Source organism: Nelumbo lutea, chromosome 3, assembly GCF_056320005.1.
Source record: "Nelumbo lutea isolate HS-2025 chromosome 3, American lotus-T2T, whole genome shotgun sequence".
NCBI lineage: Eukaryota > Viridiplantae > Streptophyta > Magnoliopsida > Proteales > Nelumbonaceae > Nelumbo > Nelumbo lutea.
This window is the reverse complement of record NC_142686.1, coordinates 10,429,388-10,444,604: the sequence shown is the minus strand read 5'-3', so window position 1 is coordinate 10,444,604 and position 15,217 is coordinate 10,429,388. Positions and strand designations below refer to the sequence as shown.

General features: G+C 34.7%; 1 protein-coding gene across 2 annotated transcripts; it reads left to right on the top strand.

Annotated features, from left to right (window-relative positions):
- Positions 1-1,578: 1,578 nt before the first annotated feature.
- Positions 1,579-11,252, top strand: LOC148862870 (cyclic nucleotide-gated ion channel 18-like). Of its 2 annotated transcripts, XM_088974425.1 has the most exons (6): positions 1,579-2,280; positions 5,593-5,805; positions 6,337-6,647; positions 7,953-8,064; positions 9,147-9,383; positions 10,290-11,252. In XM_088974425.1, the coding sequence occupies exons 1-6, from the start codon at positions 1,837-1,839 to the stop codon at positions 11,052-11,054; spliced, it is 2,082 nt and encodes a 693-aa protein (XP_088830551.1). In that variant the 5' UTR covers positions 1,579-1,836; the 3' UTR covers positions 11,055-11,252. The 2 variants fall into 2 exon arrangements, with proteins under 2 accessions (XP_088830551.1, XP_088830552.1); XM_088974426.1 differs by lacking the exon at positions 9,147-9,383 and having other exon boundaries at positions 1,581-2,280.
- The last annotated feature ends 3,965 nt before the right edge of the window (positions 11,253-15,217 follow it).

Below are 15,217 nucleotides of genomic sequence, written 5' to 3'. Positions count from 1 at the left end.
TAGTCATTGAAACTACTATAGACATTTTTGCCTACTCGGGATTAGCTTCCCTAGACAAGAATTCAATAGAAGAAACATAGATGAATAATATACATTGGGTGAAAACCACTTGGTTGAATAATCAATTCATTTTATTGATGCCTAGATGCACAATCCACACAAAAAATCGAACATAAAATATATATTCGAATCCAACTGATATTTTAAATGAATTCGACATAAACCCTATGCAGCAAAGAAGACACAACAAAGGAAGGAAGGGATATATCTCCACTTCTGTCGGTGTGCATTCGTGAATAAGATCAAATGCGCTATATTTTCAGGCTATTCAATGGAGGTGAAAACGAAAATGTGAGTCAACAAGAGGAAGAGGGAGATATCTCCACTTCTGTCGGAGTATGCCAGTGAGGAGGATCGAAGACACTGCAGTGTAGATTTTTTGGCAAATGTGTTCAAGTTGTTTGAAGGAGGTGAAAACGAAGATGGGAGTGAGCGATGGAAGAGGAAAGGGAAATTACTGCTCTAGTGTGAAATGGGCATTTTGGGTATTTCAGAGTATGGGGTGAGGTGGCATTTTTCAATGGGCATTTTAGGTATTTTGGAAAAAATGTATGACATGAAATTTCTATAAGTGGGCCAGTGGAGTGAAATTGAGTTTTAATATCCCCCATTCGTGGAATGAGAATATTTCAATTCTCGTACATCAATTTCAACGATAAATATTTCTACAAGGGCCTAAGGGCCTGGTGCATAAATTCTCCAAAAAACATTTCTTTGAAATATTTTTAGCTTAAGTTTTTTTTTTTGTTTTTTTTTTTCTGTATTTTGTTGAGTTAACTATAATTTTCAGTTTTTTCTTGTATCTTTCTTTATGCATTTTCTATCTTTTTGTTCTATTTTCCTATATTTTTTGTTTTTTTATATTTTCATTTTATTCATTGTCTGCATTTTCTATACTTTTTGTATTCTCTCTCTCTCTCTCTCTTTTTCAAATTTAGTTTTTTTCTATATTTTCTATTTTTTTGTTTTCATCTTTTCTTTGTTCTATTTTCTATATTTCTTTTGTTTTTGTTTTGTATTTTGCTGTATTTTCATTTTTACATTTTTTTGTTTTATCTTGTTTTTTATAATTTTCTCTTTGTCATAAATTCCTTTATTTTCCTTTTTATGTATTTTAACAAATTTATGCAAAATGATCTATGAAGGTAATTTGGATATTTTGAAATATTTAACAAGCACATCATAGTCAAATAATAATCTTTTTTGATGTTAACTGACGAATATTAACGAAAGGGGAAAATTAATAAAATCTAAAATTTTTGGGGGCAATTGCCACTATTCCTAAGTACAGGGTGGTGGTAATATGTAATTTACTCTATTTTTTATTTATCATATATTTAAAATAATTTCTAAATAATAAAAAATTTATCAACAATGTCCCAAAGTCTGGACCGTACAGACCCGGGCCTGGGCTATAACCCTTATCATGGGCGCTAAGCCCGGCCAGACCCGGCCCACGATCGGGCCTGACATGCGTGTAGGCTATAAGTTTCCCGCGCTCTTCCCGCAGGCGCAAGGGCATGGTGGGTGGTGGCTAATGGATATGGCGACTCTCCGACAGGTCGGCATCTTCTCTGGTTTCCCGCGAATCTCGCAACGAATGAACCCCCCAACCACAGTTCTCTTCTTCCATGTTGTTCTGTTTTCTTTCTGCCCCCCAACCACAGTTCTCTTTTTCCATGTTGTTCTGTTTTCTTTCTGTTCTTTACTGCATGGTGTCATTCGCTCTCCAAGGTTTTCGCAGGATTCAAAAACTCGCTCTCTACGCCATGGAAGATGAATACTAGTGATCCATCTCCCGCTTTGAGGTTCCTCCCTTTCCGGCGGTCTTCTCCGCCCATCCCCGACGAACAGAAGCCATGGCAATATCAAATTCTCGATCCAGGTGGCGAGCTTGTTACACGATGGAATCATGTATTTCTCGTTTCTTGTATGATCGCGCTCTTCCTCGATCCCCTGTATTTCTATCTTCCTTCTATTGGAGGCCCAGCCTGCTTGAAGATGGACTTCGGTCTTGGGGTAGTTGTTACGTTCTTCCGTACGGTAGCCGATCTTTTCTATTTGGTGCATATGATCATGAAGTTTCGGACAGCGTTCGTGGCACCAAGTTCTAGGGTTTTTGGAAGGGGCGACCTTGTCATGGATGAGCGGCAGATTGCAATACGGTACTTGAAAAAGGATTTCGTGATTGATCTCGCAGCAACTCTACCACTTCCTCAGGTAAGCCACACTTTCCACCCAGGCCTTTTCTCTTTTGAGGTTTTCCGTTTCCCTCCCCCAAATCAGACGGTATTCTCAACTTATTCTTATTCAATTTTGGAAATTTGGAAAATTCTTATGGACCAAAATCGATCATCACCTGTCTGCTTCAGCTTAACGATTGCTATTGCTTTAACATATCTCTTGAATACACAAACTACAGTCTTATTTAAAAAACAGTAGCATTCAGATTTTTTTTTTTGGAAACACAGTCTTGCTTAACATACTTTTCTGGAACTTCTGAGTTAATTTAATGATTCTTCTTTTTCGTTGACGTTTATTTCACTACCTATTGTTGTTCAGCTTGGGTAAATATGACAAATGCTGTTTTTCATTTGTAAAGCTAAATATATTATTAACATTGCTTATATACACGTGAACTGAGATTCGTGGTAGGGAATGTAGTTTTGAGTTAAACAGTTTGGGACTATTGGACTTGCATGTTTTTACTAACTTCGAAGTTAAGAACGGAAGTTGGTGGACACTGAATTCTGAAGATGTATAGTTGAGTATTCTAGGAGAGTAATTGATAGATTCTTTGTGCTTCGGTAGGCTGTATTATTAACTAATGTCAATGGGACAGTATCTGGATGACTTAAAATTTAACTCAAATCAAGTGATATCTGATACATCCTTTCTTTTTTTTGCTGAAAAAAGGTTGAGTGAAAATAGGCCCAGGGCATTAGTTTACTACCAAAAAATGAATGCCTATAATACCCTCAAAACAGAAATATTTTCATATTCGGAAGAATGAGAGATTTGGTGCAGTCCTGATTTGATGCTTGACAGATCAACAACATGCAAACTTGGACATTCTTAATAATTGTCAAGTCTGTTAAATGGAAGTGCTGCATAATATATTTTTAGTATGATGTAGTTAAAATCTCATGATTTGAATCATGAATCCATGGGTTTCGATTTGAATTTTATGTCTGAACCATTTTTTTACAAAAGTCTTATTCATAAATCTTATGATTCCTACAATTCACTATGATTCAAATAAATTCAATTGAGAATTAGTTCTCTACTTTGTCAACTTTTGTTTATATTTAGTTTTGTCAAGGGAGACTTGTTTTAAATCCCTTACTAGAAAATAATTGACATTATTTTCCATCATATGTAAGTTTAGAGCAATTGTATGTGGATTATTTGACTTGCAAGTTAAAACTTGATTATATCACTTTAGGCTTCTATTGTACAAGTAATAAAATTTTATTGATTTAGGTACATATATGGTAGATATGGTTTAAAGATAGGGTAAAATTACTTTCCCTATTTAGTTTTTATGTCTTAGTATATCTATATTTAGTTTTTCTGACAAGGTTGTAAAAAACAGAAATAATCTTACAATTTATGATATGATTTCCGATTTGATTTGATTTAACTTTCTCTACGATTTGTGATACAATTGCAATTTTCTGAACATTAGGGAGATAGTGAATGAAAAAACAATACTTAGGTCTTGCCTAGCTAACAAGGTGCCCAACACTGCCTAGGTGATTAGAACGTAAGACACAAGGCACCTACCCACCTACACACACAAAGTTTCTAGATAGCTAACGCTTAGGACCTATTCCATAGAAATATTAAGGTATGAATATGGTTATCGGTTGGTGAGAGTTTTAAAATTAATGGTGTACTTGTATTCCCATCTTCCCCCCTCCCCCATTCCCTTCAAGGGAAAAGATTCTTTTTTTTCCTAAAAATTTTCCTCCAAATCACTGATTGCTCTTTTATTTATTTATATTTTTCAAGTATGTTCTTGTGGAAACTTGTTTTAGGGCACAATAGACATCCCTTGTTCCTCTTTTCACTTTTTGTCCATGGAATAGATTTCAGCCTTAAAGAAAAACTGTCCAAGTGTTTAAAACAAAACTTTCTTTGTGTGCGTCTTTGTTTTCAGAAATTATTTTGGGTGGAGTTACCACTTTTACAAAATTCTAATAGAAGGTAGGTTACAAGGTTGATGTGGATGTGGAAGTGATTATGTGGTCCCAGAAGGTCCCTTGTCTGACAGATGGCTGGGATGGGGCACCATGGTTCATCCACCTGGTAGAAATAGGTTGGGTCATCTAGAAAGCTTTCATCTTCTCTTCTAAGTTAGAAAAAGTATCAAGCTTCTTTTGTTGACCCAATTAACAAATCTTTTTCCTTCTTTCTTAGTGCTCGTCTTATCATGTCTCATGTTGCTTATCTTTTGCTAATCTTTCTTTTTTTCGTAATCATTTATGATAAGTAGCTTACTTGGATGTTTTTCCCTTTTTTATGCATGTATAAGTTATGTTTGACTATTAGTCTTTTGCTCCTTTTTTTTTTCATTCTTGTATTTTGCATGCTATTTTAGTTAGAAACTTGGAAATCAGAATGGAACCCATTTGTGTGCTAGGGTTGTCAATGGGTCAGGTTAAATGGTAAACCCAGCTTGATCCGACCCTATAGGGTCAGGCATATTCAGTTTTAGTGTTGGGTTAGGGTTTTGATTCTTTGACCCAAGTTGGGTTCGGGTTTTGGTTGACCCACTCCGCCAAGTCATGATACCCCTGCATCTTGACTTCTAATTCCATGGCCTTAAAGTTTAGGATTTCTTTATATGTTGATTTTGGTTTTTGGTTTTCTTCTTTGTTTTTTAATGGAAAAAGTGACACTTTAGAATCTATAGAACAAATTCTTAACTTAAATTAATGGCTTTTAGGTTTTCACAACTTGTTAAAAAATACAATTGAAATGCTATGGGTCAGATCGGGTCGGTATCTGGTTAGACCCTATAGGATAAGGTCGGGACACTGGAGGGTTGGGTTAGGGTTGAGGCAAACCTGTGCCAAACCCGACCAATTGACATCTATTGGTGTCTTAAGGTGTTGCATAAGCACCTATGCAACAATGAGTTAGTTCTTCCTCTTGCATTGATGCCTTGACACCCTTGACACATCCTGGTCGAAATAGAAAATTGAATATAAAAGAGAAGATTTATAACTTGGTTAGTCTTCTCACATGGTACCGTGGCTTAACAAACTAAGGAGAATATAGAAATTAGCAGTGTTGAGTTTGAAATTGCCTCTGGACCTGATGCTAGCTTTACTGAATGGGCTTTACATTTGGTTTCAATTTGGTAGGTTCTACAATCCAAAACATTGTCATGTGGATTTGAATGCAGATAATCTATTACTGAAGGTGTTATATTATTGTGCTTTGAAAGTTCTGGAGAATTTGAATTGCAATTTCTGGATTTTATGCTCTACTCTCCCATATTGAAATTTTTGTAATGTGTTGCAGATTGTCATCTGGTTTGTAATCCCAGCTGTGCAAAATTCTACTGCTGATCACGCAAACAATACTCTTTCTCTGATTGTTCTCATACAGTATGTTCCTAGGTTGTTTCTTATTTTCCCCTTGAATCGTCGGATTGTTAAAACTACTGGAGTTGTTGCAAGAACTGCTTGGACAGGAGCTGCTTATAATCTCCTCTTATATATGCTTGCCAGTCATGTATGTTTTAATTCCCTCAATTTTACCTGCATTAGTTTTCTAGAAATATCAGTAGATGATAAGAAGTCTAGGGTTTCACATAATCTATATGTGATGCTGAATTAGTATCCAAAAACCTTTATCTATTCATTTCTCTTATATATAAATGCAAAAACTTAAAGGGGCTGTTTCAACCCCAAAAAGGAAAAGGAAAAAAGGAAGGTGAAATTAGCAATTTGTATTTTAACCAGTGTTACCTTGCAAAACAATGATGAATGGTTTTGGCTTATATCATCTTGAAGCATCATCAAGATAAGAAGCCTCATTGCCAAGTGCCAGGTGTTGGCATGATTAGTCCCTTTAGTTTCAAGGTGTCCGTGTACCATTAATTTTAGCCATACTTTACATTATCTAACACTGAAGTTTTCGGGTTTGAATGTCCCTTTTATTTCAGTTTGTTATTTATAGTTTCATCCTATGAAAGATAAGGTTTCATGTTAGGATCTTTTTAAGTGATTGCCATTACTTATTATTATTTTGCTTTTAATGCAGGTTTTAGGAGCTTCCTGGTATCTGTTGTCTATTGAGCAGTTGCATTCCTGCTGGAGGATGGAGTGTGAGAAGGAGTCTACTACTATTTTTCCATCTTGTAATATTGGTTTTTTGGATTGTAGCAGTTTAGATCATTCTGACCGGAAATCATGGTTCAATGCCACTCGTGTGCTAACTAACTGTGACCCCAATGATAGTGTTCTCCGTTTCAAGTATGGAATGTTTGCAGATGCTCTTTCTAATGATGTTGGTTCATCAAAGTTTATGGAGAAGTATCTTTATTGCCTTTGGTGGGGTTTGAAAAGTTTAAGGTATACTTCTTTTGTTTAACCTGTTTAATTTCTAAAATGCAGTTGATAAAATGAATGCTTTTTCACTACCAATCAGAATTTAAAATGCTCTGGTACTCATGTTGCATGCCTTTTTTCTTTTTATGGTTAGTGGTTTGTTTGTCAAACCACATAGCATTTTCTTTATGGTTTTAACCTATATGTTGATAGCTGTTTATTTCTTGCAGCAAGATTATGGTATAACTTTTTTCATACAGGTATTATCATTGAGGAGGCAAATAAATTGATGTTTTAATATGATGCTGTACTTATGACATATGAGATGGTTTTTTGATGCAAATTTCTACATGTTTTCATATGATGCACTTTTTTGACTTGAAAGGGGGATTGAAGATGACCAGGTTCAACAAGGCCTACTTTTTGGTTCCATCTGTGCTTAGGGTTTCAAAACAGTAGGAACAATTATGTTTGTTGAGATAAGTGGGCAAAATTATGTTGGTTGAGATAAGTCGGCAATAGGATAATGAAATAGTAGTTAAAAACAAAGGATCAGCATATTGAACAGATATATCCAAGTGAATAATATTGATAGACAAGAAATAAACAGATCATGTAATGAATTGCACCAATCCAGCACCATCATCATGGTTGAATTTTGACTGAGTCAAATCATTGATTCGACATTGTTCACTTATTGTGTGGCAGCAAGGCAGGATACAAGATTTCCTTTCATTTCATGAAATGAATAATACATGTTTCTATATATATGTTATGGGTAACCTTAGCATGTTCTACTTGGACTAGAACTATGATGTATGCCAATCACTTCAAAACTAAAAACTTTATTAAACTCCTATTCTTCGTTTTTAAATAAAAGTTCTCCTTTAACCTTATAGTATTCAGTATTCAATTTGGAACTGACTAGAATAAAATTACTTAAATCTTGCATATGTGTGGACTTTAATTCCTCTCGGCGATTAACCCTACAAACTAGTTCCAATCTAAGATTTTAATGTTCTTCTGACAGGCAATAGTATGGGATACAATAAGGTGATGAGATGGTATAGCACCAACTTTTTCCCATTGTGGTTTTTTGTATATCGTACTTCCTGTCTAGTAATGTTGCATTCGCTTATTTTAGTTGCCAGTACTTGGTTTTGCATCCTTCTTTGCTATTGTCATTCACTCATTTGGTTAAACATCTTTGCACTTTGCTGTAACAAAATTACCTAAAGTGAATTGCTTTCTTCTTTTTTACTTAGTCTCTTCGTTGGGAATTTTCTGTGGGTGTTTGTACCAATGCATCTTTTCCTTGTTGCTATGTAGCTCATATGGGCAGAGCTTGGAAAACAACACTTTTGTTGGTGAGACATCACTTTGCATTCTTATATGCATTATGGGACTAGTTCTTTTCTCACACCTGATTGGAAACATGCAGGTAACATCTGGTGTATTTCCTGATTATGTATGCATATACATATACACAGTCATAAACACAAACAAATGTGCCTTTTTTAGTAAACATACAAATATGAATATGTATTTTCATATGGACTGTTGGGTTGTACAGCCTTCATTTGGTAAGTCTTTCTTAGCATTTTTTTAAAACAGAATTCTCTTCACATTGTAATATTGTGAACTTTTGCAGGGCAAATTGATTTATAAATTGCCATGTTTGTGGGTTTTTATTCAAGGGTTTTGTATATATGTATTGTATCCATATTGATGCATCCAAATACACACAGATACACCAATACAAAAGTGTTTTAAAATATTTAAAAGTTTGGAGGTCTCTTTTCCAACCCCCTAATGGTTATAAAGTAAAAAAGTAAAAAAATGAAAAAAAAGGGGAGTATCGGTCATATCAATTGTGCACCATACCCAACTTTGGGTATTGGGCACCTCAATATTTGTATCCCTGTTTTTATTCAAAGGCAAATTCAAATAGTAATATAGCTATTTCTAGTTGAGTTGTCTTCTTGTGATTCATGCCCTTGATAAATTTACAACCATGATTGACTGTTGTTTATAATTTTGCTGCTTCTTTTTTTGTCAAAGAAGTTTGTAATGGTCTCTCCTTTCTCCATATTTTTTTCTTTTCCCTTGTTTCTACTTTTGGTTCTTATAGCATATGAGCATACCCTGAATCTCTTATTTTGACTTATGAATGATGTAATACCCACCAATATTTTACGAGTACCTTCTAGATTTTTTGTAGGTGCATCCATTGCATTGCTTAAGCCTCCAGAAGCTGCTTCTACTACTTAAGTTCAATTTATTCATTCATTGGTCCTATTATGTTTAAGAAAACTTCACTAGCAAACTTTCACCGTATTAGTGATTAGTCATTCTCATTAAATTTCAGAGATGTATCATCTTTTAGCAAAAAAAGTTACTTAATCACTTAGTCTGATAAATGCCAATTTTTTTTCTATTATTGCTCTGTATGGTGCCCCATAGCTGAGGTACTTTGGCATATAGAATTGTTTTAAAGTTTTTTTTTTTTTTTTTTCCCCGAAGAATTATCTTGCATCTATGACGGTGAGACTTGAAGAATGGAGAGTTAAACGGAGAGATACGGAAGAATGGATGAGGCACCGCCAACTGCCACTAGATTTGCAAGAACGTGTTCGCCGGTTTGTTCAGTATAAGTGGCTTGCCACAAGAGGAGTAGATGAAGAGTCTATTTTGCGGTCCTTACCTTTAGACCTTCGTCGTGAAATTAAAAGACATCTGTGTCTTGCTCTTGTTCGTCGTGTAAGTCTTTTCATGGTTTTTAACTTAAAAATGACAAAGTAATATAGAGTGGGTTCACATACATATGCAACATATTTTGTATGTGAGCAGTGAGCTTTTCCATCTACTTGATAATTTAATTCTGCCAACCAGATCTTGATGACTGTAACTATTCTTTAGCTGTCATTAGCAATGTTTTCAATCTGCTGTTACCCAGCCGTTTGAACCGTTTGAACTATCACTGGGTCAGGATTCTGGGTGTGGTTCAGTCAAGACCTGTCAGATGGTAAAAAAACCATTGATTTGGTCAAGAACCATTTGATCTGGCCAATCTGATTGTTGATCCGTTCACCGGGTCATGGGTTTCACATTGAGTGCATACAAAACTTTTGGAAGCCATAACTTTGCACTCTGATGTCCAATTGTGATTTTTTTTTAGATTTTGGGTAACTTTTTGAGATCTATGCGTCAAGGAGTTGTAGGTGTCTTGCTCCGCTATTTTCGTGAAAATACCCCTTTTTAGTCTCAAATTGCAAATTTTAATATTTCTATAAATAAAAGAATAAAAGCTGAATTAAAGAATATAAATTAAATATAAAATAAAGATATAACATATCTAAAACATATTTATGGCATGGTCTGAACTGTTTGACCCGACCGGTTGAACTGGTGACCTGTGACCTGAAGCCAAAAACGCTTTAGCCTCTCTGGGTTGGTTTTTAAAACATTGGTCACTAATATAACCTATCTAGCCAAGGATATCTTTGCACAAGCTTAGAGTTGCCTTGTTCATTGAAGTGCACACAGACCACAATATATTGAACATGGATGCTGGAATAAATAATTGATCCAAAGTAGTTGTATTGTAATGTCTTTTGCATTATTAAATCCAAGTTTACAGGTTGAATACCTTTTTCCATTTAACAGGTTCCTTTCTTCTCACAAATGGATGATCAGCTCTTGGTTGCCATATGTGAACGCCTTGTCTCATCCTTAAGTACAAAGGATACACATATTGTTCGTGAGGGCGATCCAGTGAATGAAATGCTCTTCATCATCAGAGGACAGCTAGAGAGCTCCACGACCAATGGAGGAAGATCAGGATTTTTCAATTCTATCACCCTCAGACCAGGTGACTTCTGCGGTGAAGAATTGCTTACATGGGCTTTAGTGCCCAGCTCAACCCTGAATCTACCATCCTCAACTCGCACGGTCCGAGCACTTGGGGAAGTTGAAGCATTTGCACTTCGTGCTGAAGACCTTAAGTTTGTGGCCAATCAGTTCAAGCGTCTTCACAGCAAGAAGCTTCAACATGCTTTCAGGTATTACTCCCACCAATGGAGAACATGGAGTTCTTGTTTTATACAAGCTGCATGGAGGCGGTTCAAGAAAAGAAAATTGGCGAAGGAGCTGATAAAACATGAGAGCTACTACTATATGCCACTTACAGACCAAGACGACAGCTACAATGATGGGTCCCCGGATGGGTATGAGGATGGTGGTGCAGAAAGTTCATCAGCGGAGAATGCAAACAACTTTCAGCATCTTGGGGTCACGATACTAGCTTCCAGGTTCGCTAAAAATACAAGAAGAGGAGTTCATCACAAGGTCAAGTTAATTGACACTTCTTCCACTAGCTTAGAGATGCCAAATCTTTTCAAGCCAGATGAGCCTGACTTTTCTGCATATTAAGAGGACGATTAACGAGTAGTAGCATATCAAAGGTAAAATTGCAGATGGAACTGATCAGGGTTTAGGTAGGATCATTTTAACACATACGTGTAAAATTTGTTATTGCTATTTGTTTAAAATAGGCTTATAATATTGGTTACTGGACATATAACCATCATTATATTAAACTAATAACGTATTTCCTTTGTTTTTCTTTCTCATTCACAATACAAAGGAAAAAAAAAAAACTAACGTGGCCGGGCCAAAATATCCATTCACATTGCAATTAGCACCTTTGACCCAATTAGGAACGTCCCCTACTTAACAGGTCAAGAAGATAGCTTCCCTACATGAGTCCCCTATTATCTTTTAGCTAGACTTGGCAATCAGATTGGCTTGGGTCAGGTCCGGGTTGGGTCAAGACTAACCTTGGGACATTTTGGGTTGGGTTGCACTTCAAGTGAGCCAGCAAAGGCTAGACCCTAACCCAAAATATTCAGGTTAAACTTGACCCATGGGTCAGATGGGTCAGCAGTTCAACCTTTTGGGTCAGCTGGTCTTTGGCTACGTCAATGTTTTTTTACTAAAAATATGGATTTGATTGTTTGGTTCAAATGAATTGAATAGTTGAACCATTTGAGTCAATGCTGATTTGAAAAGACATGGCTTGGCAGTGCCCTGCGGCCCAACCCCATTTCTTTTAGGGTCGGGTCAGGTCAGGTCAGGTCAGGTCATCCTCTAGTTCGGATTCCTAGATAGGCACTTTCTTTTGGGTAGGGTGATAGGGTCTACTTTTTGTCAGGTCTACTTGTAGCTGATTCAAAGGCCAGTCACAAAGGGTTGCACTGGATTGAGCCCATAATCAAGCCAACAGTTCATATCAACACCACGCCTAACTTTGTGTTGGAGTTCTCAATTTCTGATACAGTTTGTCCAGAAAAGAGCATCTATTTTGAACATGCAGCAATCTCTCATGCAAAAGGCTTCTGATTTATTGTGGCTGACTGGCTGAGCGTAAGGTTGTTATGGCCACACCACTTATGATTTGTAAGAATACTTCACCTAGTGTGTTGCTGATTTTGTTTGATTGATGCTTTGAACTTAAGTTCTAATCATTAAGGTGGCCATGATAATCTCAAATTGAAGATCCATATATTCGGCTTGAATTGAAGAAGTAGAGTCCTAGTAGTTATAGAAAGCCAAATAAAAAGAACCAATATCATTTCTAATGACACCAGCTCCTCGGTTGCCATGAATAGCACCATTGACATTTAACTTCAGTTGATGGCTAAGAGGAAATTTCGAAGAAACCCACATAACCCTTCTCCTTTTAGGAGTCTTTATTGGAAGATTGAGAATTTGGAGGGCAAGAGAGTTATAATGGCTGCCGAAACAAACTTTACCCGCCATTACTCTAGAAATAAGTGATTAATGGATTCAACTCTATGGCTGCCACAGTAACACCACTTTGATCTTTCAAATTGAAGTCTTACTGCATCATAAATAAGCCAAGTTGATTGACTAACATGATAGAGTTGATTGTCAAAAACAAAAGGAAGAAAATAATGCACAGAAGAGTAGGATAAGACGTTACCATCATATAATAAATACTACTATGTTTTATAAATAAAAAGAAGGAAATTTCTTTGTTTTGTCTTTTAAATCACCAAAAGAGAAGTGGGTTCATGATTGAGGGTTAGCAATGTCTTATCCTACTCTTCTGAGGGCTGCCAAGCATGTGGGTTCATGATTGAGGCGGCCATTTTTTTGTGTGAAAAGAAATTCTAAAGGTTAGGGGTAGTTATCCAGTCTTCCCCTCCCAAGACTCTAGATGCAGTTTTTAATCAACCCATTTGTTCTACCCAGAACACCCATTTTATATTGGGATTTTGTTTTGCTCGTTGAATTATGAATTCAAGAGTCCTTTAAAATACGTTATTAATGGACAATTATTAATATTGTATTAAATGCATAGTTTTTTTTCAGATTGATGTTTAATTTAATTAGGTATCAATTTAAATGGGTTGGATTAAATCGAATGCATCATATTTTATTTCTTCCCAAATCTTTTGATTCACAACCTGACAAGGATTCCAGTTTTGTATCCAGTCCAAATCTGATAATATTGGTTAAGATGGCATCTTGTCTACAAGAATTTTGTCAACGTCTACTCACATAATTTCACAGCCATACATAGAGATGGTTTTGCACGTGTCAATTCTACATGATGATAATGATAGTAATAATGTATTCATAATTTTTATAAATATATATTATTTTATTTTATTTTTTATTATTATTCGGATGCAAATTGTAAAATTGAAATTTGATTACATAAAAACTTCATCCAAATATGTCATAATTGGATCGAGTTGTGAAGTTTTCAAGTATCATTGATAGATCTGCCTATTCTTTTTGTAATGTTTTATTGTTTTTGTGTATCTTTTTTATTTATTTATAAAAAAATGTAAGATTTAAATAAAGGGGAACAATAGTAGTTCAATTTACAATTTAAACATTACAAAGTAAATAATGAATAAATTCAAAATTGAGTATTTTAGTCAAAAGCAAGTTCCACAATATTATTCATATTTTTAATAGTAGTGCAAACAAAGAACTACAGATGTGTTCAATTTATATATATATATATATATATATATATATATATATATATATGGAATAACAAAATTGAGATAGAGTGCAATCTATTTATCCCAATTATTTTCTTTTCCCACGTGTAGTGGATGAAAGATTCCTTCTATCGTGGGATTGTATTTTCTGTGATTTTGCTTCAATCAAAAAAGGCGTCTCCTCCAACTCCACCTGACACAAAATTATAGGTCTTGTATAAAATTGTCAATGCCATCATTATCTGGATAAGGCAGTATGGAGAGGCTTTTACATGGTCGCCATCCAATGGTTCTTTGGTTATTATTTATGTTCTTTTATAAAATTATATATATATATATATATATATATATATATATATATATATATATTATAAAATTTAAAAATGATTGTATACTTAACTTTTTCTTCATATAAATCCTTTTGATTTTTGCTTCTTTTTCTTATTAATAATTTATTAAAATTTATACATTTATGCATAATTAAATCGGATCAAATCTCAAATCAGGTCATCGAATCATTGAATCCGATATGATATACATTATCAAATCGAATTAGGATATACCTTTACTTGAATTCAAATGAATCCATTCGCATACCTACCTTACAACATCAGTGCCCATTTGGGAGGGCTTATGCTGTGATTGAGATGTGTTGATTTTTTGGGCTCATGTAATCCTGTTTATATGGCAATTGAGATGTTTTAGATTTTTTTGGGCTCATATAATCCAGCGTATATGGTAATTGAGAAGTGTTGACTAAACTGGTTCTGAGAAAAATTACTACCATAGCTTTTTGAAAGTCGATTTTTGGGCTTATGTAAACCTATTTTTGACTTTTTGGATGGACTGAATCCGCCCAATCTGGGTGACCGGTTCCATAATAAAAGTATTAATCGATGTACAGAATTGGGAGAAAAAATAAAAAATAAATAAATGCCAGCAGCACGCCCTACGTTATAGAGATGAGTAAGAAAAACTGAAAAACTGAATCGATCGAAACCGAATTATTCAGTTCAGTATTTAAAAAAAATTGAAGGTATCGGTTCGATTTTAATTAACAGAATATATAAAAAACTGATAATTAATCAAACTGATCGATATACATATATTTATATATATATTTTATATATATTTCATATTTTTTATACATTATAAATTAATGAATATACGTTATATATATAATATACTATTTATTATTTAAAATATAATATTTTATTATATATTTATATCTTTTTTATAATATATATTATAAATAATAAAAATCCAATAAACCGAACCAATGAATAACCAAATCGATCAATCGGTTAAACGATCCGATAACCCAGTTCGATTTCAAAAATAACATGAAATCATGTCGTTGGATGCATATTGTTGTGGCTGCACCTTACGTAACTTCATCTAATTCAAGGTGAGGCAACAACAATCCACCAGTCGTTGGCTAAAAAATTTTTAAATGCTTAAAAGTTTTGGGCCAATGACTGAACACGATAAGACTCGCACAGATTACAACTTGGTTTATTCCATTTCATTCATTTGGAAGGACTGGGCGCGTAA